At 37.6% G+C, this 24,420-nt stretch overlaps 1 protein-coding gene across 2 annotated transcripts in view; it reads left to right on the top strand.

Annotated features, from left to right (window-relative positions):
- Positions 1-24,420, top strand: part of Atm (ATM serine/threonine kinase) — a 113,076-nt gene that overhangs the window by 49,352 nt on the left and 39,304 nt on the right. For both annotated transcript variants that reach the window (XM_036192817.1, XM_036192816.1), the window contains exons 29-39: positions 137-336; positions 3,347-3,518; positions 4,007-4,171; positions 5,340-5,472; positions 5,882-5,977; positions 7,336-7,507; positions 11,539-11,680; positions 13,065-13,241; positions 14,232-14,409; positions 18,292-18,379; positions 23,374-23,529. In XM_036192817.1, coding sequence (XP_036048710.1) covers positions 137-336; positions 3,347-3,518; positions 4,007-4,171; positions 5,340-5,472; positions 5,882-5,977; positions 7,336-7,507; positions 11,539-11,680; positions 13,065-13,241; positions 14,232-14,409; positions 18,292-18,379; positions 23,374-23,529 — 1,679 coding nt within the window. The remainder of the gene's footprint in view (positions 1-136; positions 337-3,346; positions 3,519-4,006; positions 4,172-5,339; positions 5,473-5,881; positions 5,978-7,335; positions 7,508-11,538; positions 11,681-13,064; positions 13,242-14,231; positions 14,410-18,291; positions 18,380-23,373; positions 23,530-24,420) is intronic.

Raw genomic sequence — 24,420 nt, 5'->3', positions numbered from 1 at the left:
AATTTTAATATAATATTTTGCATGTGATATCAAGCCTGTCCATATCTAAATGATAATTTAGTAAAGTATGAACTATTTAGTTGTAGCTGAATATATTTGATCTTAAAATTTTTTTCTAAATGTGTATTTTTTTTAGGATTCCTATCAGAAAATTCTTTTGGCCATTTGTGAACAAGCAGCTGAGACAAAAAATGTCTATAAAAAGCACAGAATTCTTAAAATATATCACTTATTTGTCAGCTTATTACTGAAAGATATAAAAAGTAGCTTGGGAGGAGCTTGGGCCTTTGTTCTTCGAGATGTTATTTATACTTTGATTCACTATATCAACAAAAGGTAAATAATATATTGAACTGATGCATTAGTGGTATTTTGTGTGTGGTAGTCTTTTGTGTGTGCAAGCACATGCATGTTGGGCAGGGGTGCATGTAGAGTCCTGAAGTTAACATCAGGAGTCTTTCTCAATTGTTTTTCACTTACTTCGTTGAGTCATGGTCTCTTAATGGAACCAGAACACACCAGTATGCCTGCTGATGTGTAGTCAGCTTGCTCCCAGTATCCCTGTCTCCTGCATCCTGGGATTATAGGTGAACACACTGCTGTTTCATTGCTCCGTATGTACATTTTCATGATAATCTCATTCTATTGTGGCTACTATCTCTCTGTCATCAAAAGTAGTAGTATACTCTTGCTTTGTTCTTTTCATTCAAAACTGCTTTGACTATTTGAGATTTTTTTGTGTGTGTGTGTTCTATTTAAATCAGAATATTTATTAATTTTTGGTTCTCTAAGGAGTCACCGGTGTCTTTAGGGATTACATTACATAGATTGCTTTGGGTAGAGTGAGCATTTTAATAATGATTCAGTGATTAAAGGATTTCTTCCCTTTTTACTTTCTTTCCTTAATATTTAATAAGTTTCTTGTTTTTGTTTTGTAGAGATTTTTCCTGTTTAGATTAAAATTTTTGTAGTGATTATAAATGACATTCCCCCTTTTTCATTTTATTCATTATCAGTGTGAAGAAATCCTACGGATTCTTTTTATGTTGATTTTATAACGTGTACCTTTACTGAATACATTTATTAGTTTTAGTAGAGTTTTTTGTTTGTTTGTTGTTTTTGTAGAGCTGTTAAGTTTACCTGCAAATAGTGATGATTTTACTTTCTCTGTTAGTTTGGATATACTTAATTTATTTCTTTCCTGTGCTCTACCACTGTCTTGAAATAGAAGTGGTGAAAAAGAAGTTCTTGTCTTTTTCAAAATGCTAGAGAAACTATTCAGCTTTTCTCTGTCCACTGTTATCTGTGAACTTACGTGTAGCGTTTATTTTGTCGAAGTATATTCCTAAAATATCTATTTTCTTCAGATTTTTTCTTTCCCATGGAGGGATGTTCCATTTATTCAAACTCCTTTTTTTTCCACTGTTGAGATGATCGTAGATTTTGCCCTTAATTCTATTGGCATATGGTTTAGAACTTTTATTGATTTGTGTATGTTGAACCATCCTGGCATCTCTGGGATAAACCTCACCTGATTATGTGTAATCTTTTCAGTGTGATGTTGGGTTTGGTTTGTTAGTACTTTGTGAAGGATTTTTGTGTCTTTGGTTGTCAGGAATATTGGCCTGTAGTTTTTTGTTGTTATTATGTACTTATCTGGTTTCAATATCAGGCTAATTCTGGTCTATGTGGAATTGAACTGGCAGAATTTTTCTCTGTAATTTTTTGAATAATTGAGAATAATCAGTATTAGTTTAATGAACTCATTTGGTCCTGGGCTTTGTTATTGTTGGATGACTTTTTATTTAGTCTCATTACTTGTTATTGACTTGTTCAAGTTTGCTATTAAGGTAGTTTTTCTTTCCTTATTATTCATTAGTGGTCTTGCTGTGTTGCTTTCAAACACCTAGGTTCAGGAATTCCACTTGCCTTGGCCTTCCAAATAATAAGAATTGCAGGCCTGTATTCTCTGGATAGTCTCTCATAAATTCATTTGGCTGTGCCTTTTTCTTTTTTAGCTCCAGAGGTTTGTTATATTTTTATGTCTTCAAAGAATGGAAATTTAAAAACATTCATCATTTTGTTATGGTGAGAGCATTCAAAATCCTTTTTTGTAGCTTTTTGATCAATACAATTATTATCTGCAGTTATCCTCTTTTGTAGAACACTGGAATGTCTCGTTCCCCAACTATAACTTAGTGTCCATAGATCTTTTTTGCATCCATATTCCTGCTCTTTGTTCTTTGGTATACTTCTTTGTAGTCTCAGCATTTAATAAAATTTTAAAATTATTTTGAATTCTTTCTTTAGTAACTCCAGCGTCTGAAGTTCTTCAGGAAATGTTTCTGTTTTCTTCCTCTGAATATTCCATGCTTTATTTCTTTACATGGTTTGCAATTTTGTTGATAAAATCTGACCACTTCATATATAATGAGGTTAAGTGTTGAAATCAGATTTTCCCTAAGGTTTGACTCTGAATGCTGTTCCATATTTGTTGAGTATGTGGGTGTGCAGGAGGCCAGAGTGGGGCATGCTGTGTCTTTCTCTGTCTCCTTTCGTCTATTTCTCTAAGTGAGAACCTGGCTGTTTCATCGGGTCTGGCTGGTCAGCAAGCTCCTGGCCCACCAGTCCTATGGTATGGACATGAACAACCGTGCCTGGCTCTTTATATAGGTGTTTAGCATTGGAACCCAGGTCCTCATGCTTTCAGAGTAAGCACTCCTACCACTGAGCCATCACCCCTGCCTTGTTTGGCCTTTATTCATTTTCTTCTCTTTTCTTTCCTCCTTCCTTCCTTCCTTCCTTCCTTCCTTCCTTCCTTTCCTCCTTCCCTTCTTGTCTTATTATTATTTTGTTGACACCAGCTATTATCAAGTAGCTGTCTTGTCAATGGTTTTCTTGCTGTGTGCGTTCAATGAAGCTGGTTTTCTTTGCCTTCTTTTGGATAGTGCCTTTCAGAGGTTACTTGACTACCAGGAGCACTATCAGAAGACTGGGGATGAGGAAAACGTGAGAAAAAGACTAAGACTTTAGTTTACAAAATGACTGCTGGGACTGTCCTTCAGTGCTTGTGGGCTTGCAGTGATCCTTGATCTCTATTTGAACGACTGTGACAGTTTTCTTGTTTTTCAGTAATTTTTATCAGAAAACAGGTGCTTAGGCCACATATTCTGTATCTTTCTGACATGCTTTTTTTTTTGGATTGTAACCATTGAAGTATTAGATATAAAAGTGATTTTTTTTGTCAAGCCATGTCAGAATTAGAGACATTGAGTAAAAATGACTTGAATAGTACTTCAGAGTAGTTTCTTAGACCTTGTTATTTTTTATTTATTTTTCCTATTAGGCCTTCTCATTTCACAGATATATCATTGCGAAGCTTTTTCCTTTGTTGTGACCTGTTAAGTCGAGTTTGCCATACAGCCGTAACTCACTGTAAGGATGCTCTAGAAAACCATCTGCATGTTATTGTTGGCACACTTATACCACTTGTGGGATATCAGGAGGTTCAAGAACAGGTAATTCCCAGTTCATCCTCAGAGCAGTATATGAGATAAACAGTACTCTTAGGAATTGAATGCTTTAAGTTTACCTGGTATAATTAGTAGTTTTAATGGGCATGTTTTTTGATAAATGATGGGGAAGACGTTATTAGTGAATTAATCTTTGAAATCAGTTACCTAGCCATTGGTAATTTTGATCTAATAAATCTGATAGTTTTGTCTGTTACACTGAAATGTAGAAGTATTTCAAAGTAGAGTGAGCAGTTCTCACTATTATGGTATGTGAGATCCCATATAAAATGTTCCATTAACACTGTGTTTGTTATGCCTGCTTTGTGTAGCACTGTACGTATTTTAGTTTCTGAAGCCATACATACCAATAAATGAGTACCACACATACCATTAGACCATTTCTAGATTAGCAGAGGTTTATCAATTATAATAGGATTTGGCTCTCTAAATACAATTAAGGCTTTTCTCCCTCTCCTTTGGTAATTATTCAGGTATTAGAGTTGTTGAAGTACTTGGTGATAGATAACAAGGACAATGAAAACCTCTTTGTCACGATTAAACTTTTGGATCCTTTTCCCGACCATGTTGTTTTTAAGGATTTACGACTTACTCAACAGAAAATCAAATATAGTGGAGGACCCTTTTCACTCTTAGAGGTAATAAAAGTTTTATTTATAGTTTTGTATTACAGAATATAGGCAATAGTATTTCTTTTAAAACCTTTAATATTCTACCTATAATGACAACACTTTCTGTTGTAGTAAAAGTAATACATGAGATTTACCTTCTTAAATGAAATCCAAATCTTTTAAAATATACATATATATTCTAAATTTATGTGTCTTTGTGTATGCCTCATATGTACATATGCTCAAGGAAGCCAACAGAAGGTTTCAGATCCCTCTGTATCCAAAGTTATAGATAGTTCTGAGCCACCTGACATGGGTTCTGGGAACTGAACCCAGGTACCCTGCAAGAGCAGCCAGCTCTTTTAATAATTCAGCCTTCTCTTCAGCCCCTCAAAACAGATCATTATGCATCTTCTTGCATTGCATTTAAAGTATAGATATCAAAGCTTCCTGACAAAGAGGAATTTGAATATTCAAAGAATATAATACAAAATAAAAAATATTATTAATTTTAACACACTTAGGGTCCTATGGTTCATTAATATCTCAGAATTGCCACCTTTTTCTTTGAGGGTCAGTAATGTTTATATTAGTGATGATATTTAGCATGTTAATCTTTTATAAACTTCAGTTTGTCTCTATTCTCCTTTTAAATGTCATAATTTAAAATTCTATTAGACTATCAATCTGAAAACAATGCATTAAGATGTAAAATTCAGCTTATACTACTAAGTAAATAAAAATTGAGATGTTACCTTTCAATTCGGCTTGCTGTTGCAGTCTTGAAGTCTATTGTATTGACATCTGATATAGATAAGAGACTCTTAGAATTTAAACCTTTGCCGGGCGGTGGTGGCACACGCCTTTAATCCCAGAACTTGGAAGATAGAGGCAGGAGGATCTCTGTGAGTTCGAGGCCAGCCTGAACTACCAAGTGAGTTCCAGGAAAGGCACAAAGCTACACAGAGAAACCCTGTCTTGAAAAAACAAAAAACAAAATAAAATAAAAAAAATAAATAAGTAAGTAAATAAAGAAAGAAAGAATTTAAACCTTTAAAACATTGTCAGAATTAAGGTAGAAGAAGGAGCATAGTTCTTCCATGTTTCAGCATCTAGACACTGCTTATTATTTTTTCTTTTTTCACACTTAGCCAGTGCATACTCAACTAATATTAAGTTGATTTTTGTCTTTTAGGAAATTAACCATTTTCTTTCAGTAAGTGCTTACAATCCACTTCCACTGACCAGGCTTGAAGGATTGAAGGATCTTCGAAGACAACTGGAACAGCATAAAGATCAGCTGCTAGAGCTTAGGAGAGCATCTCAGGGTACTATTTATTTTATGTGAATGAGTGTTTTCCATGTGTGTGTTATATTCCCATCATTGCAGAGAGGCCACTGCGTGGTGTGTATCTAAGTTCTGAATGCTGTGTGGTAACAGACTAAGCAAGGTCCTTCTGGATTTTGTGTTTAATGATTCTTATGTTTCTAGTCATTTGTGACTTTGATAAGATATTAACTTAGCTGTTCAGCTTGTTCAAGATATTTCTCTATCTGCTTGGTAAATTTTGCTAATCATTTCCATGTGGCCATACTTCAGAATTCTATCTATGTATTTTTAAAATCTGTTTATGATTTAAAACCTTTTAAAATGTCCTTGTTTGGAGGTATGTGTTGAAAAATAAGCATGTGTTATCCTTATGATAATGGAAACACTTTTCTCTAAACTATTTCTAGATAACCCGCAGGATGGCATTGTGGTGAAGCTGGTTGTCAGCTTGTTGCAATTATCCAAGATGGCGGTGAACCAGACTGGTGAAAGAGAAGTTTTAGGTAACGATTAGGTGAACAGTCTTTACTATGATCAGAATAATGTAAGCTTGTTGTTTGTTAAGTTATGTTTCTTTTTAATTCAGGTAACCCTAGACACTTGCCTTTCATATTCCTTAAATATACTTATAAGTTGGCAATAATAATTAATAGTGTATAAATGTTAATCTTAAAATGCCTTATAAAGATGTAGGAATAGCATAAATCTCTGCTTAGTTAAGTTGCAAATTAATTAACTTCTGAAATATTTTATAAGTATGGCTTACTGGTATTTAGTGTTTATTTTGAATATAGCAAATAGGGACAAAGATTCTGAAGGATGGTTAAACTCAGATTTTTTGAAATACCATTTAAGTCTTTCGTTGAGTATAGGTATTTGGATTTGGTGGTCTTAGTGTGGAAAGTCACATGATTAATGTTTGCTGGAAGCTGGCATGGCAGTAGCGCCTTACTGAGAAGGGGAAGAGTAAGAGCTGTTGGTGCACTTTCCAGTGTCCATCTCAGTTCCCAGTGGAGCCTACTGTCTAGTATATTTACCTTTAGTTTGTTTTTTATTAAAATGTATCTCACGTATAGACATGAATAATACAGACCACATGTACCTAGTTTAAAGTATTTGTACACAAAGAATACCTGTGCATCTACCACCCAGAACTAGAAACTCAACCTTACCAGAAACCGAGAATCTCCCCTACACCCAGAATTCACATCTTTGTTCATTGTCCTGCTTCTGGTCATAAAGCTGATTTATGCAGCCCAGCAGTCCAAAGCGGCTTTCTTGTATAACACAGAATGATTCTGTTTTGACCTGTAATACATGCCACACTTACTGGTAATAGACTGAAATCTTTCCTCTAACATCAGGGAAAGAAAAGTTATTCCCGTTACTGCTTGTGTTCAGCACTGTATTGAAGTTCTAGCCAGAGTATCAAGCAAAGAAAAAGAATTGAAAAGTGTGCGAACTGGAAAAGGAAGCAAAGCTGCCTGTGTTTATAGATGACATGATGATATGTGTTTAAAATTTTTCACTGAATTAGATGTTTAAGGTTTATGAATGACATATGTGTGACACCCTGGATTTTCTTTATTTAAGGTATGAAGTTGATACTTTATACAGTGCCAGACATGTTAATACTTGTGCTTTTAATATTGTGTTACTATAATTGCTAACTTATTTTCTGTCATTTCTGGGGAAAATATATATTACAACATTGATGTGTTTTTAGTTTTCTTTACTCCCAATGTTTGAAAAGACTGAAATCCTTTTTAAGCATGACAAAATGGTGTTAATACTTTTTAAATTGGAAATGTTGTATACCCTTCTATTTATGGCTGTACTAAAATTAAGTTTCTATATGTAGAGGCTGTTGGAAGGTGTTTGGGAGAAATAGGTCCTCTGGATTTCTCTACTATAGCTGTGCAATATAATAAAGATACAGCTAATACCAAAGCCCACGGGTTACCTGAAGATAAAGAACTTCAGTGGACCTTGATAATGCTGACTGCCCTGAACAATACCCTGGTGGAAGACAGGTGAGTATACCTTTCATCCCATTACAGAAACCAAATCCAAATCTGGCTTTCAGGAAAATTATACTAATACCTAACTTAACACTTTGTCTTGCAAGTTATTTTTCTATTCCTTTTTTTTTTTTTTTTTAAGTTTTTTAGATTTCTTTTATGTCCATGAATGTTTGGCCTGCATGTATGTATGTTCACCATGTGAGTACCTGGTGCTCATGGAGCTCAGAAGAGGGTATTGGATACCCTGGAACTGGAGTTGGGTGATTGTGAAACACCATGTGGATGCTGGAATCTAACCCAGGTCCTCTGAAAGAGCAATGAGTGCTCTTAACTATTAAGACATTTCTTTACTCTAGACTTTCAAATTTTTACATTAAAAAAATTTGTATATTTTTATGAAATTCCTTTATTAATTTGTATGATCAAATACCCTTTGTTCTTGACACTTGATGGTGATGAAGAGTAAGGTCTGTTTTAAATTCTAGTGAGACTAAGTTAGACAAAGGATAAATAAGTAAACTGCCAGGTGGTTCCACACAGACAATTAAGGAAGGCTGGTGGGATGACTCAGCAGATGAAAGGCACCTGCCCTCAACCTTGAAAACCTGAGTTTGATCCCCAAATCTCATGGTAAAGGGAGAGAGCCTTCTCCTGAAAGTTGTCGTTTGACCTCTACAAGTGTGCTGTGTCATGCACTTTCACCCTTATGAACTTTAAATATAGGAATGTAAAGAGTGATAATTTAAATGATCTTTAAAACCAGAGTGCTATGTTCCTCCAAGCTAATTTTGATTCTTTTTTTTTTGGAGCTGAGGATCGGACCTAGGGCCTTGCGCTTGCTAGGCAAGCGCTCTACCACTGAGCTAAATCCCCAACCCCTTATTTTGATTCTTTTAGAATAATCCATGGAGCAACCTCAGAAGGTTCAAACTAATAGAATCTTCCTATTACTCTTTTATTCCTTGTTCAAAACAAAATTTTAAGATACAGTCAGTATTTTAGCTTGTTGGTTGTAAGATTACTTTCTTTTCATTATTCATTAACTTCTTATTTATTGTTACTATTATTAATTCTTTGCAACGCTGAGGACTAAATCCAGGGCCTTAAACATCCTTGGTATCACTGAGCCATATTCCCAGCTCTCCCATTATTTAGTCATTGATTTGCTGGTTTATTTGTCCACTCCATCATTACCATTGTGAGAGGCTGAGTTCAAAGGTTTTCTTCCAGCCAAGCATCTCTTAAAAGTATAGTTGTATGTCGACTTCATTCTTCTGCCTCTCTTCCTATACCTACCATGTTTCCATTACTGATTTAATGGCCCTATATTTTTTGTTATAATTGTTTTTGTTATATTAAACTGACTGGCATGGGTTCCATCTTAACATTTTATTATATAAATTTTTAACATACAGTAAAAGTGAAAGAATTTTACAGTGTCTGTAAATTCTTGCATTAAACATTTTACTGCTGTCCTTTTTGTTTTTTTTTTAATTGTGTTCCCCTGTCTTTCAACCACTGTTAATCCATTTTTTTTTTTCTCTCTTATCTTTTTTGAGACAGAATCTCATACAGTTCAGGCTGGCCTTGGATTTTCTTATGTAGTTGAGGGTGATCCTGAACTTCTGATCCTCCTCCCTCTGCCCTCTACTTCCTAAGTGCCATGATTGCAGCATGTGCTACTGCCTTAATTCATCTTACCTTTTGTTTGTTTTTTGAGACATAGTTTCTTTGTGTAGCCCTGGCTGTCTTGGAACTGACAGAGATCTGCCTGCCTCTGCCTCCCTTAGTGCTGGGACTAAAGGTGTATGCTGCCACCACCACCCAGCTGGGACATTTTCTTGATTAATGATTGAAGTGGAAGGACCCAGGCCAATAAGGGTATTGCTAGCCCTAGACAGGTGATCCTGATAGATATAAGAAAGGTATGTGACCTAGAGAGCAAGCTGGTTGGTGCATAATATTCATTCATGGGCTCTGCTGGAGTTCCTGCCTTCTTGAGTTCCCACCCTGACTTCCTGTCACAGTGGACTGTAAGCTGTAAGATGAAATAAACACTTTCTTCCATCAGTTTACTTTTGGGTATGGTGTTTATCACAGCAGTAGAAGCAAACTAGAATAGTGATTGATTTGTCATATAAAAGCCAGTTGTGTATGGTGTACTACAATACCACTGTATACAAAAATTTATGGCTTTAATGTATATACATACACCTTGTATCTATATCAGACAAATATAAATAAGATGATCTTACTCTATCCTCCCTGTGTGGAATGCTTTACTCCTAATTATCTCAAATTAATTTATCATCACTCAGACATGACATTCCTCAAAGAAGTCTTTTCTGATCAGGTTTTGTGGTTATATCCTTAGTCAACATCCCCTTTGTATGCTGAAACCCCTAAACACCTAATGCTTTTCCCCCTCCAACAGTAAAAGAGAAAGAACTCTTACCCATTGCCCACTATTCTCATGCTTGTATAGTTACACTAGCAGGTCTGTACATAATTAAAAAAAAAAAAAGCAACTTGAGATTAATGTGTATCATATCATTTTATGATTAAGTTTTCTGTGGAAAATCTCTTCAAAAAAGTCAAGATGGAGCTGGGTGGTGGTAGCGCAAGCCTTTAATCCCAGCATTCGGGAGGTTGAAGGAGGTGGATCTCTGTGAGTTCCAGGGCAGGCTCCAGAGCTACACGGAGAAACCCTGTCTTGAAAAACAAAACATAAGGAAGAAAGTGAGGGAGGGAGGGAAGGAGGAAGGGAGGAAGGAAAGGAAGAAGGAAGGAAGGAAAGAAAGAAAGAAATGTTCCCCCAGACTTCTCTACAGGCCAGTCTGCTGGAGGCATTGTCTCAGATAACTCTAGCTTGTGTTCAGTTGTCAAAAGAAACTAACCAGCATCATGACTAAGGGGCAAAAGTAGAAACAGGAATTGATTATGAAATTATTGCTATAGTACAGAGGAGAAAAAATTATGGTATGAATTAGGAGATCAATAATGAACAAGAGGGGCGTGGATGGAACCAGGATATGTTTTTAACATAGTCAATAGGATTTGCTGAGGAATTAGATGTGGAAAAATATATCCAGGTTCATAGGTCATCTGGGTAAGTAGCAAAACATACCTGAACAGAAGTAAACCTTCCTTTGATAACTTGTCATCATTCCAATCTCAGGCCTGGTAACATTGTTTTGTCAGTTGCTATATTTTCAGGACCGTTGTAGCCCTCCATTTTGTGGGGTGTTTTTGTTTTAAAAGAAGGAATTTTACTTTTTTTTCCCTCTCCTTTTTTTTTTTTTTTTTAATTTATTTGTGTTTTAATTTTACTCATCAGCCATGGGTTCCCCTGTCCTCCTCCCTCCTGCCCCTGCCCCCATCTTCTCCCCAGCCCCTCCCCTCCATTCCCATCTCCTCCAGGGCCAAGACACCCCTGGGGATTCATTTAAACCTGGTGGATTCAGTACTTTTTATTTAGAACTTTTATGTTCTAATGATTTTCAACTAACTGCTCTGTCAGAATAAGTATGTACCTTCAAAAATATTTTTGCAGGTTGGGGATTTAGTTCAGTGGTAGAGCGCTTGCCTAAGCAAAGCTGTGGGTTCAGTCCTCAGTTCTGGAAAAAAAAAATTTTTGCAATAATTTTATCATTTCGAGTAAGATATCATTGTACCTTACCTCAAAAATAATTTGTATCACTGGAGAAAATACTAGCAATTCCTTAGGAGAATTAGGATTTTGCCACTTTTCACTAACCATATTTTGTAGACTACGCTATTTCCAAGTAGCTCCTCTTAAGAATGCTGTAAATTTATGGTCAGTGTGACACAGTCATTATTGTATAGAATGAGGAGGATTGCTGCTGAAGTGGTCAGTAACTCATGTTTACTGAGGGAACATTTTTAAAATCTTTGATTTTATTTCTTCAGTGTTACAGTATTTTATAGATAGGAAGTTTCTAATAATTTAAGTTTTAGTTTTAAAAATTTCCAGTGGAATTTGCATAGCATTCTAGATTGATAAATTAATTGTTTTTCAGTGTCAAAGTTCGATCAGCTGCTGCTAAGTGTTTGAAAAACATTTTGGCTACAAAGACTGGGCACAGTTTCTGGGAGAATTATAAGACGTCGGAGGATCCCATGCTGACCTATCTACAGCCTTTTAGAGGATCAAGGAAAAAGGTCTCTTAAGTAACAAATGTTTGTTGAATACCTATTTTGTGTAGAATGGTTACATTTGTTTTGTACTCTGGATATGAAATTGCTTAAAATAGTTATGAATAATATACTGTTTGCTAGAAAAATTCATACTGCACATACTGGATTCAAGGGACTTGTTATTTCTCACAATGGCAGTTTATAAAAGTTGAAATAGATAACCTAGAGAAGTGATGATTTGGGTCTGCGGGAAATTCTTTTCCAGTGTAGTGGACCCTTTAATCCCAAGCACCATTGATCCTGGATGATTTTAGGTGTTGTGATCAGCCAACAAGCATTTACTGCTTTTAGCCCAACTTGGATGAAATGTAAGAGGACTGTAAGCACCCTTCTTGCATGTTGATGTCATGACGATTCCGCTGGAAGCAGTCTGCAGTATCATTAAGATCTTTTGCATCTCTTGTCCCTAAGCATTCCTCTTTTCAGAAAGTGACAGCAATGTGCAGTTGTTTTTACCTGTTCAAGTTCAATGGAAATACCCATCATTAAAGAGTAATTTTAATGTATTGTAGTTTGATTCTTAGTAAAATTAGTAGTAATAAAGACTGTTAATGAACTTATTAGTATAGCTTAGTGTAAAGTACTGTATTTTTAACATATAAAATCACATTTTATTTTGAAATCAATTTGCGTGGTAGATTTGCACCAGTTTTGTAGATGGGCCAGATGAGGCAGAGATTGTGATTTGTATAATATGCTACCAATGAGTGACGGTGCTAACCGTAGAACTCAGGTTTCTCACTTCCTACACCGGAAATCTTTTTACAGTCTCACTTCCCCAGTTTAAATCCCCCCATTCCACATGTGTGCTCCTCCTCCTCTCTCATTTATTTTTGTAGCAGGGATTAGATCTTAGGGCCTTGTGCTTGACCACTGACTTATAACCCAGCTCCATTTTACTTTTATTTTGAGACAGGATTTCACTAAGATACCAAGCAGGCTTTGAACTTAAATTCCTCCTTCTCCAGCTTCTGAATAGTTGAGATTATAGGCCTGAACAACCATTCCTAGTCTAATCTATTTAACTTTTAAATACTCTATTCAGATTTAATTCTTTTATCAAATATTTATTTTTTCATTTGTGTGTTTATGTGTGTAGACATGTGTGTGCTGTGGCACTCAAGCAGGTGAGAGAACAACTTGCTGGAGTCAGTTCTTTCCTTACACCATGTAGGTTCTGGGGATCAGACTTAGGTCAGTGAGAGTTGATGGCAAGTACCTTTACTTCTTGACCCGTACGGTGGGCCCCAGGTGTAGTTTAAGTGTTCTTAGTTTTACTGGAAACAGTTTTGACTGTTTCCATATATCCATATATTTATGTGACTTAAAAATGATTTTCTGCTTCTAGTTTTTAGAAGTACCCCGATTTGTTAAAGAAGATGTGTTCGAAGGCCTAGATGATGTGAATCTGTGGGTCCCTCAAAGTGAAAGTCATGACATTTGGATAAAGACACTGACGTGTGCTTTTTTAGACAGTGGAGGCATAAAAAGTGAAATTCTTCAGTTATTAAAGCCAATGTGTGAGGTAAGAGGATTAATTAATCTGACTTAGATCCTACGGTTTTTGTTCTTCTTTGTTTTTCTCATTCAATGTATCTTCTGTGATTTGCATGTTTGAAAGAATCCTGCGTGATGAGTGTATCATCTGCCAGCAGTGTAACCTACATTCAGCTACTGTAAATCCATTAAAGTGGGTGTCATTGGTTAGCCAGAACTACACGGCAGGCTTTAGTTTTGAGATGGCCACATATTGGTTAAGTTCTACAAAGTGCTAGAGTAATTAGTAATGGTGATTATAAATTACGTGTATTACTGGAAGTCAGCTCCTGCTTTCTTCACTGTCAGTTGGCATTCTTCAGCATGCTTTCTGAGTGAAGAAAGACAGGCAGCAGTGGGCAAGAGTTTTACCTTGAAGGTCTTTCTTGGTCCAGTCGATCTCAGCAAATAGTACGTGTACGAGTCGTTTCAAAGAGCTAAGAGTGTTTGGGGACAAAGGTGGTGGCCGACTGGGAGAGCACGTGCCTCTAGTGTGTTAGGAGCAGGGTCAACCCTGGGGTTTTGTTGGTTGTTGCTTTATTTTGAGATAGGGTCCCAGTATGTAACCAATGATGACTTTGACCTCCTGTTCCTCCTGCCACCATCTCCCAAGTCCTGAGATATCTTGCTTGGTATTACTGTTTGTTTGTTTGTTTGGTTGGTTGGTTTTTCGAGACAGGGTTTCTCTGTGTAGTTTTTTGGTGCCTGTCTTGGAACTTTCTTTGTATACCAGGCTGGCCTCGAACTCACAGAGATCTGCCTGCCTTTGCCTCCCAAGTGCTGGGATGAAAGGCGTGTGCCACTGCCACTTGGCTTGTTTATTTATTCTTTAAACACTACTTGTGACATAATATTGGTGATAGTGGTTGCTATTTAGTACTATATTGAATTCATGGGAGATCACTATAGTTTTAAATATGTCAGTAATAGGGGATAAGCATTTTAAGTGAATTATGTTATTCTAAATGATGTGTTCTAGGTGAAAACTGACTTTTGTCAGACTGTGCTACCATACTTGATCCATGATGTCTTACTTCAAGATACATGTGAATCTTGGAGAACTCTACTGTCTACACACATTCGAGGATTTTTCACTAGCTGTTTTAAACACCTCTCACAGGCAAGCCGATCAGCAACTCCTGCAAATTCGGATTCAGGTATTCTTTTCAATTATTAATGTTTATACCATTAACTTCTCTGCTCTAGAGAAAAAAGGCTCAGTAAATGACAGGGCAGCTTACTGTACATTCTGTATATCTGACATTGTGCTTGCAATATGGATGTGAACAACAGAGCTCACATTTTAGCAATGGAAAAAAACATGTAAACCTGTTCACATATTTTGTACCATGGTAGAGGTATGGTAGAATTCATATTTTTAGAATTCTGGCCAACTACTTTTTAAAAACTTTCTATCACCAAATCAGGTGTATTTTTGTAAACAATAAACATTCTATAAGTTTTTTTAAAAAATAAATTACCCGCTGGGCAGTGGTGGCACAAGCCTTTCATCCCAGCACTTGGGAGGAGGCAGAGGCAGGCAGATCTCTGTGAATTCAAAGCCAGCCTGGTCTACAGAGCGAGATCCAGAAAAGGTGCAAAGCTAAACAGAAACCCTGTCTCGAAAAACATAAATAAATAAATAAATAAATGAATGAATGAATGAATGAATGATCCACAATCATATACATTTGGATTCATATGTACAGAAATTTGTATATTTATATTTGTTTACATTTGGGACATATCCTAATTTTACTTTGATGATAAGGAGTATTTCTGGGCTTTGAATACTCTCAAGCAGCATATCTGATCTATGTTATCATTTTGCTTCTAATAAAGTCCCCTTGACACTTTACAAAAAAAAAAAAAAAAAAGCCAAATAAATCAAAAGAACATTTCTGATGCTGTTTATTAACAGAAGAAATCACACCTGGGCAGGTGGGGAGTAGGAAAATGGCTCAGCAGGTAAAGTGCTGCAAGGACCAGAGTTTAGATTCCCCAGCACCCATATAAAAGACAGGTGATAGCCCTCTGCTCAGCTTGGTTTATCAGAGGTGAATATGAAGGATCCCTAGAGCAAGCTCATTAGCTAAACTAGCCAGCACAGTGAGCTCTGGGTTTGAGAGACTTTGCCAGAATATATATAAAATGGAGAGCAATCAAGAAAGATAGTGTCAACTTCTCCTCCACATGTAACCTCCACACCTGCAAAGAGAAGAGAAATTACACTTGAGTTTAAGTATACATTGTATTTGTAACACTATAAATACAATTGAGCATTCATTGTAGATTACGTCTTCAAACTGAAATTTCAAAAGGATAAGAAAACAATTCTATACTGTTAATTTACTGTGTTTAATATACATAAGCATAAAACTAGGCACAAAATTCACATATTGCATTTCAGGAATACCATTTTAATAACCACACCTTAGTGTGTTTATAGTTATTTTAGCATAATTGTGATGATTCAGTTTTCCCTGTTTCTCTACCTTTACTATGGTAGTCTTTGTTTGAAATGTCTGTGGTGTTCTTTAGACTTCATTTTGCTTTTTTTTTTTTTAGACAGGGTTTCTCTGTGTAGCTTTGCACCTTTCCTGAAACTCACTCTGTAGACCAGGCTGGCCTCGAACCAACCTGGATCTCATAGAGATCTGCCTGCCTCTGCCTCCCTGGGAGTGCTGGGATTAAAGGCGTGCACCACCACCGCCCAGCCATTTTGCTGTTTTTATGTGTCTGAGTTGATATGTTTCATTGAGATTGAGAGAGGCTGGGGAGAGTTGACTAAAGGCTACTAAGTTACAGTTATGTAGGGATAAGATCTGATGTTGTGTTGCAAAGTGGGGTGACTGTTGATAATGCATGTAAAAACAAGCAAACAAACCTTTGGTATGTGGGAAAGTACATAACCTGAGTCGGATTCTTAGTACCATGTTGGGTGACTCATTTGTAACTCCAGCTCCATGGGGACCTGACACTTCTTTCCTCCATAAGCACTTGCATTCATGTGCACATACCTACACACACATTTTTAAAAGTTGTTCTAAAAAAACATTGAAGAAATAGTATGGTTTTTTTTTTAAAGATTTATTTATTTATTATGTATACAATGCCTGCATATATGGCTGCAGGCCAGAAGAGGGCACCAGATCTCATTACAGATGGTTGTGAGCCACCATGTGGTTGCTGGGTATTCAACTCAGGACCTTTGGAAGAGCAGTCAGTACTCTTAACCGCTGAGCCATCTCTCCAGCCTGTATGTTTTTATTATAAACAAATTTTTGAGGAGGTAGATATACTTAGCCTGATTAAAACACAAATACATACTTATATTGAAAAATCAAATGGCATCCCATTAATATGCATGATTTCAATTAAAAGTTTTAAAAAGTAACAATCTGTCTGAAAGAAAATATAAACATAGACAAGGTTGCCCCTCCTGTGGCCTTATTAGATTAGAAATTGTTCATCAAAATGATCTGGAATGTGTTTATGAAATTTTGGGGGATTGCTGAATTAAAAATCCTAAAATATGGGTTTATGTGATGGTTTTAATGGGTAAGAGTGCTTGCTGCCAAAACCTGATGAGCTGAGTTTATTCTTAAGAAACCCATTTAGTAGAAGGAGAGAACCAATCTGCACAAGCTATCCTCTGACCTCCAGATGAACTCCCTGCCTGAGTGCCCAAATGCATAATAATTACTGTAATTAAGTCTACTTTAAAACATAAGTAAATGTAATATAAAAATCCTAAAATAATTCTTGCAGAGATTTTCACTAGTTATCTAAAATGTATCACCTATGTTTATTGGGGAATAGGAATATAAGTGGTCCATAGGTATAAGTAACAATTTAAAGTTTAAGTGCAGTTTAAACAATGTTACTACTTCTCTTTATGCTCTGATCACTTAATAAATAGCAAAATTGTCTAGTTTTATCTCCAGAGAGTGCCAATATTTTTATTACCTTAAATGAAAGTTTGGACTTCACATATATAAAGCTATTATTGAAAATGACAATAAATGTAGATTCCTATAAATCTTAAATGCTGGTGTCTGGAAATCTCTCACCTTTACTTGAATGTCTTACATGAATCTCCAACTCAGATATGTGAATAAAAATAAATGGTATTTTGCTGTCCACACTAAAACCTTTCTCACCTATCTGAATACCAAATCTTGCTAGCTCTGTTTCCTAGGTCACCATTGTCCTTTCTGCTTTCTAGCTCTGGTTCAGCAGGTTGAGATTCTCTCACTACCTTCTGAATTCTACTAGCCACCTCCAATGCACTTTTGTTGGTGTGTGTTTTGTTTTGTTTTTATTGAGACAGCAACTCAAATGGTCCTCATGTATCAGTGGAATACTTTGATTTGTAATTCTCCTGCCTGTACCTCTCAAATGCTGGCATTAGAGGCACGTGCCATGACACCAGTTTATACAGTGCTGGGCCTTGAGCCCACTTCGTGCAGGCTAGCCAAGCACACTTACCAACTGAGCTGCACTCAGCCCCATTGGACTCTGCTCACCTTCCCTGGTACTCCGTCCTTTCCCTTCCCCCACTGACCAGTATTTTGGTTTCAGATGTTACTTTCTCCTTCAAGCTTTTCTTAGTCCACGTGAGGTCACTCTCACATAATTTCTAGAGCATTCTTAACCTTTCTCTCACGTCCCCTCTCCCACCATGTGAAGAGCCTCCAAGCTAGTCAGTGAGTTCTGTGTGCAGAAACAGTTTTGATTTGTTCATGGTTGTAAATGTACTAAGCACCAGGCACATAAAACATTCCAGACATCTCAAAGCAGTAGGTACTGCTTCAGAAACAAGTTATAATTGGCAACATAAATTCTTGTTTATACATATTTGTTTCTTTTGAAATAAAAGGAATGGCACTAAATTAAATTGATTTGAATTTATTAAGAAGCATTTTTGTGTTGGGTGTACCACTCATCAGAATCTTGCAGTATAGAAGAAGGACACAGACAAGGAAGTACTTTTACATCTGTCTAAGACTAAGAAGAGCTATTTCTGTTTCTGTCAGAGCCAGAACATTTTCTCCATTGCTGTTTGGATAAAAAATCACAAAGAACAATGCTTGCTGTTGTCGACTATATGAGAAGACAGAAAAGGTAATATGATAACAGTTTCTCAGGTTGGGAACTGGGTACTCTGCCGTCCTTTTGCCTGCATTTTAGCCTAATTGTTTTATTTGCAACTGCTTCAGACCTCGAAAATTAACGGGTATGATGCTTCTGTAGGGTAGCACTTAGGTAAAGTGTGGGGACTGTCGTTTCTTGGCCCAGCTGTCCCAGCAGGCATACTCTGTGACTAAATCACGCTTTAGTGATAGTTCTCAGTAATGCTGATGCTCATTAAGTAGTTCTTAGGGTAGCTAGAGTTAGATGTCTCCTTTATCATCTTTGTTATAAAGGTAAAGCTTTTATTGCTGTATACCATACTTACTATGAAAATCTGTAGTGTTTTGTGATATGACAATTGATTTAAGTGAGTTACTTTACAGTATTATGTCTTTGTGTTGTGATTTTTTAAACTTTCTTTTTATTTATTCTTTGTCTTTAACATCATACATCTCCATCCCATTCATTTCCCTATCCCTTTGCATCTGTTGTCTGAACTTGCAACCTTCTCCCCCCTCCCAAATAAATAAAATTTAAGGCAAAAGAAAGGAAAAATCAATCTTGTCATGGAAGCTGTAGTGTGACACAGTGGGTCACTCAGTAAACCCTTTTATCCATATATCTTTACTTGCAAGTGTTCATTGAGGAGTCATTGGTCTGGTTGAGGCCTCTGGTTTCTGCTACACTATTGATGCTGGGCCCTCACTGGAGTTCTTTTTGGCCATCCTGTTGTTGCCCTGTGTTGTGGAGCTTTGGGTCTGCAGGACTGGCCCCTTCATGTGCTCTGGCAGATTATAGATGGGGTAGATGTTGGAGTGAGCCAACCCATAGCCCTGCTTCTGGGCCTGGGTAGTTGCAGGATTGTCAGCCCACCAGCTCTCCCGTCATTACCACCAAGGTGAACTCTTTCGTCAGCATTGTCCTGGCTGGTTCACCCTTGGCCGTGATGAGCAAGGGGCGGGGCTAGTTGTGCTTGCACACCCTTTGGATCGGCTCTCCCACTTCTGTACCATCAGGGCCAGCTCTACTGTGTTGCCCAGGTGAAATGTAGGACCCTCTCCTGAGTACTTCAGCTAGTGAGGGGCAGGAGCAGTTCTCTCTAGTGTTGCAGCCAGTGAGGGAGGGGCAACTCTGTATAGCCCTATCCTCTAGGCCTTTGGTATCAAGAACGGACATCAACACAAACTGAAGCTGCCTCAGGGCCATGAACCCAGACATGGGGTCCCGGCAGCATGCCCAACATCACCATGGCTCTGGGTGACAATCAAGCCACCCACTGCAACCCGCTCCTCACTGCTTTCACCTCTTCAGATATGTAATGAGTTTTTCTCTGTCTCACCAGCCAGCTCCCAGATAATGACAGACTTATAATTGTGAAAGCTTGACTTTTAACTTAGGCTTGTTTTTAACTAGCTCCTACAACTTAAATTAACCCATATTTTTATTAATTTACATTCTACCATGTGGCTTTACCTCTATCCCATCTGCGTATCCAACTCATTCTGTGTCTTGCTGGTGATTCTCTTGCCTAGATTCATGCCCTACTTCCTCTCTCTGCTCTGAAGCCCCACCTATATACCTCCTGCCTAGCTATTGGCCTTTTAGCTCTTTAGTAAGCCAATCACAACAGTATATCTTCACACAGTGTACGAATATCCCACAATACCACAATACTGATAAGCCACTGTCCACAGGACATGAACCATTCTGTCTCTTTTTCTCCCATAGCACACCAGAACTTTGCTCAGCATATTAATGCCCATTGGGCTGATGGGTGCTCTCTCCTTGGAGCCCGGTGCATCCTGCGCCAGGCCTGCATGTGGGTCTCCTGGTCCCACTCAGTCATGGTGCTAAGTCTATTGTTACTTTTTGAGAGCAGGTCATATGTAGCCTAAGGTGGCCTTGTAGCTCATCATGGCCTTGAATTTATGATCTTCCTCCACTTCGAGTGCTGGGTATGTACCATTGCCCCAGGCTTTCAAGGGATTTTTAACAAAGCACAGACATTGCTCAAAATGGCACAGTGGGCAGTTCAGATGATATGTACTGCCAGAGAGTTATCAGAACTCTGAAGAAAACAGTGCTGGAAGTCTTGACTCAGAATGTTCCTGTCCGCCTTGTGATTTTTCAACTTTAGAATTCAGAGGAAGCTAGATATCTAATCCTTGTTGTGTTCCAGCTGGTGATAATGCAGCATGATCTTTTTTTTTTTTTCTTTTTTACTTTTCCTTTTTTTTTTAAAATAATGGTTGTTCTCACTTTGTAGTAGCCCTGCCTTGAACTCACAGAAATCTGCCTGCATCTGCCTCCCATATGCTGGGATAAAAGGTGTGCACCACCATGTCCTATAATCCTTTCTTGACATGCTGGATTGTGGCTCCCTATCAGCAGCCATGTGATAAAGACAATAAATAATCACTGGTGCCCTCATAGTGTGCTGTGTTGCTATGATTTTCAGTAGGTTAGGTGTGATAAATGCATTTTTTCACTTGAAGGTTTTTCCACCTGGGATGGGTGTATTGGCCGTAACCGTACCCAAGTGTAGGGGCATGTGTGATTTGGACAAGTAGTAATTAGTGCCAATGAGTACGTATGGTGGTAAGGACAGTGGTTGATGAAGAATAGAACATTTTGACCCTAAGTGCATTGCTGTTGTAAAAGATACATGTGTTTCATATCATTCATTTCACTAACAGATTTTTTTTTTTTTGCATTTTAATGTCTTGTGTGTGGTTTATCTTGTTTTATCGCATATCCTCTTCTGAGAAAGCACTTAACTGTAGCTGTGAGTGCCCTTTCCTGGTACTGGGAGGTAGTTCCATCTTGGAGCCATTTATTTCAGATTTAATAAGGTAGAATGACGTTGTTGTTGGCAAGACATAGAAAAGGCAATTCTTTTTTAGAGAACGTTTTTAGGGCTGGGAAGATGCTTAGTCGGTAAAGTGCTTACTGTGTAAACCTGACGTGCTGATGGCAAGCCTGATGCCTGATTGGATCCCCAGAACCCATATAAAGCTTGGGTACAATGGCACGTGCATCTAATCCCACATCCATAAAAGGTGGTAGGAAGCAGAGACAGGAGAATCCTCAGAAGAGCGTGGGCTAGCAAACTTGGTATATGCAGCAGTGAACAATAAGAGGGACCCTGTCTTAAACAGGATGATGACATGGACTGCCATCCAAGGTGTTTTTCTGAACGCCACATGTGCACAGTAGCACATGATGAACATGGACACACACATCCTATAAACACAATCACTTTGAAGAATTCACATTTTTGTTTTTAATTGACATATAGTAATTGTACAAGATAAAAATTCTTGAGTTGGGCATAGTGGTGAACATCTGTAATCCTACTGTTTAGGAGGCTGAGGAAAAGGATTGTGTGATTTGAAGCCATCCTGGGCTATAGTGAGTTTACAGCCAGCCTAGAATTACAAAACAAAGACATTATCTCCAGGGAAAAAAAGTTACTTTTTAATTGTTATTAAAAATTGAAGGTCTGATGTGATGGTATACACCTTTCCCAGCATTCAGGAGGCAGAGGCAGGTGGATCCTATGTAGCCCAGTCTGGTCTACATAGTGAGTTCCTGCACAGCCATGGCTGCACAGAAAGACCCAGTCTTGAAAAAGAAAAAAAAAACTTTTAAAAATTGTTCAGGAAGGTGTGACTAGGGCAGGACCAATTTCAAGTTGAGTGCTTTGTTAAAAGCTGTGAGATCTGAGCATGTTACCTGATATTTTCTCATTCTTAAAAATCAGGATAAGGGCACAAGCATATTGATGCATGCCTTTAACCCCAGGCAGAAGCAGGAAGATCTCTGTGAACTCCAGGACAGCTTGGTCTACATAGAGAGCTCCAGGACAGGCAGGACTAGTGAGCCCCTCCCAAGTAAATATCAGTATAAGGTCTCCTTTAAGGATAGCGGTGTATGGTAATCAAAATTGACAACGTGTGTAATATACCTGACATTCAATAAATCTACAGTTCTTCTCTGTGGGCAACTTTTACTTCTCTGAACTTGAGTTTCCTCAGAAGCAATTGTTGTACTGAAGTGCTGACTGTGTAGAAGATGTGGTATGTGCTATTCTAGTATTTACAGATAGGACTAGAACTAACTGACTTAAGTTGCTCCAGATGATACAGCTAGCAGTAGGTGGTAAAGCTAGTTTGGTCCTTCGCTGTATACTGCTCCAGAGCCAGTACCCTTCATCACTATGTTATCTTACGTTTATAATGTTAGCTTTGAAGAAGATACTATCTATCGTTTCCAGCTCTGAACTGTCATTACCACACGCACATTTTTTATTAAGTAGTTCAGTGTTGGATAATAGGAGCAAATGATTGCAACAGAAAAGACACGTGTATTACTTTTCTCATCACTGTGGCAAAACACCCAGCAAAAGCAACTTAAGGAGGAAGGGTTTATTTTGGCTTTCAGTTTGAGGTGTACATTTGATCATGTGGGAGAAGTCACGGTGGCAAGAGCGGGAGGCGGCAAGAGCAGGAGGCAGCCGATAGCTTTTGTCCATTTTCGGGAAGCAGAGAGCCATTGATGCTGGCACCCAACCCGCTTCCTCCTTTGTATTCAGCGCAGGATTCGAGCTCATGAAATGCTGCCACCCACATGCAGGGTGGGTCTTCTCATATCAGTTAACTTAATCTAGAAATCTGTGACAAGACATGCCCAGAAGTTTGTGTCCACCGTCTTTCTAAATTCCATCAAGTTGGCAATCAGAATTAACCCATCACAGTTTTTTTTTGTTTGTTTGTTTTTTGGTTTTTTGGTTTTTTTTTTTTTTTGCTTTCTGCAGGTTCTCTGAGAGGTTTATGAGCCAAGACAGTTGAGAACTGGACTTTAGCCAAGATACCTTAGAGTGGTTTATAACCATACACTAGAGAACTGTGGCTTGCAGTTACATCCTGTACCATTGTGCTTCTTGTGTTAGCAGTGACCTGGCATTGTGTTCAATCCCTCTTCAGGCCTTCTTCAGGAACAGCTTTCGATGATGCTTTCTGGCTGGATTTGAATTACCTTGAGGTGGCAAAGGTGGCTCAGTCTTGTTCTGCTCACTTCACGGCATTGCTCTATGCAGAGATCTATTCAGATAAGAAAAGCATGGATGAGCAAGAGAAAAGGTAATGGGTTTTGACATTTTGGTTTTTAAATTGGTGTTGATACTGTTTCAATAAAAGTAGATGGTAAAGATTTATTTTGTCCCATTTCTCCATTTAAAAGACACTTTAGACAGAAATTTTCTAAATCAAAGCAAAGTAATAAATTTTTTAAAGAGGTAATTCTCTTTAAAAAAAATAGGAATTCCAGTTATGTGATATATTCTATTTTATATTATAAAGACTAGACAGATAGGACATTTCTAAATAAAAACAATAATTGATTGTTTGTGTATTCCTTGTAATAGCTAGCATTGGTAACATAAATGATCCATCAGTGTTTTCATGATTGAATGATTTCCTAGTTTTGGTTGCATTAGATTTACCTCTAAGTCCTTCAGCTTTCAGGATTTATTTTACTTTTTGATTGTAATGTGACTAATTCTTATCTGTGACTAAGTAAGTTTCATTTATGTATTGCCTGCTTGTATTTCTAGCTACTTCAATGTGATTTTCTCTGATTGAGTTACAACTTTTATAAGAAGCTAATAAAAATATGATTGTAGATCATGATGAAAAATAGGCAAGAAAATAGGGTATTAAATTGCATTACATGCTTTATTACATGAACCTCCTTTCAAATCTGTAGACAAAATTCTAAACGGTCTTATTGAAATAAGAAACATAGAGCCAAATACAGAGTTAAAAGCCCAAGAGATCAGAGCACTAACAAATAGCCTTGAGCTTACCACTCGCTGCCATCCTTCCCCTGAGAGAGAGACCTTCTCCTGTGTGACCTGTCTTTTTATTGCCTTTCTGTTCTACCTTCTCATTGGCTGTAAACCCAACCACATGACTTCCTCGTCACTGCCTGTCTATACAGACATCCAGGTATCTGTGGTTGGTATTGGGATT

Source organism: Onychomys torridus, chromosome 7 (assembly GCF_903995425.1).
Source record: "Onychomys torridus chromosome 7, mOncTor1.1, whole genome shotgun sequence".
NCBI lineage: Eukaryota > Metazoa > Chordata > Mammalia > Rodentia > Cricetidae > Onychomys > Onychomys torridus.
Note: the sequence above shows the minus strand (reverse complement) of the source record. Positions and strands in the feature narration are given on the sequence as shown.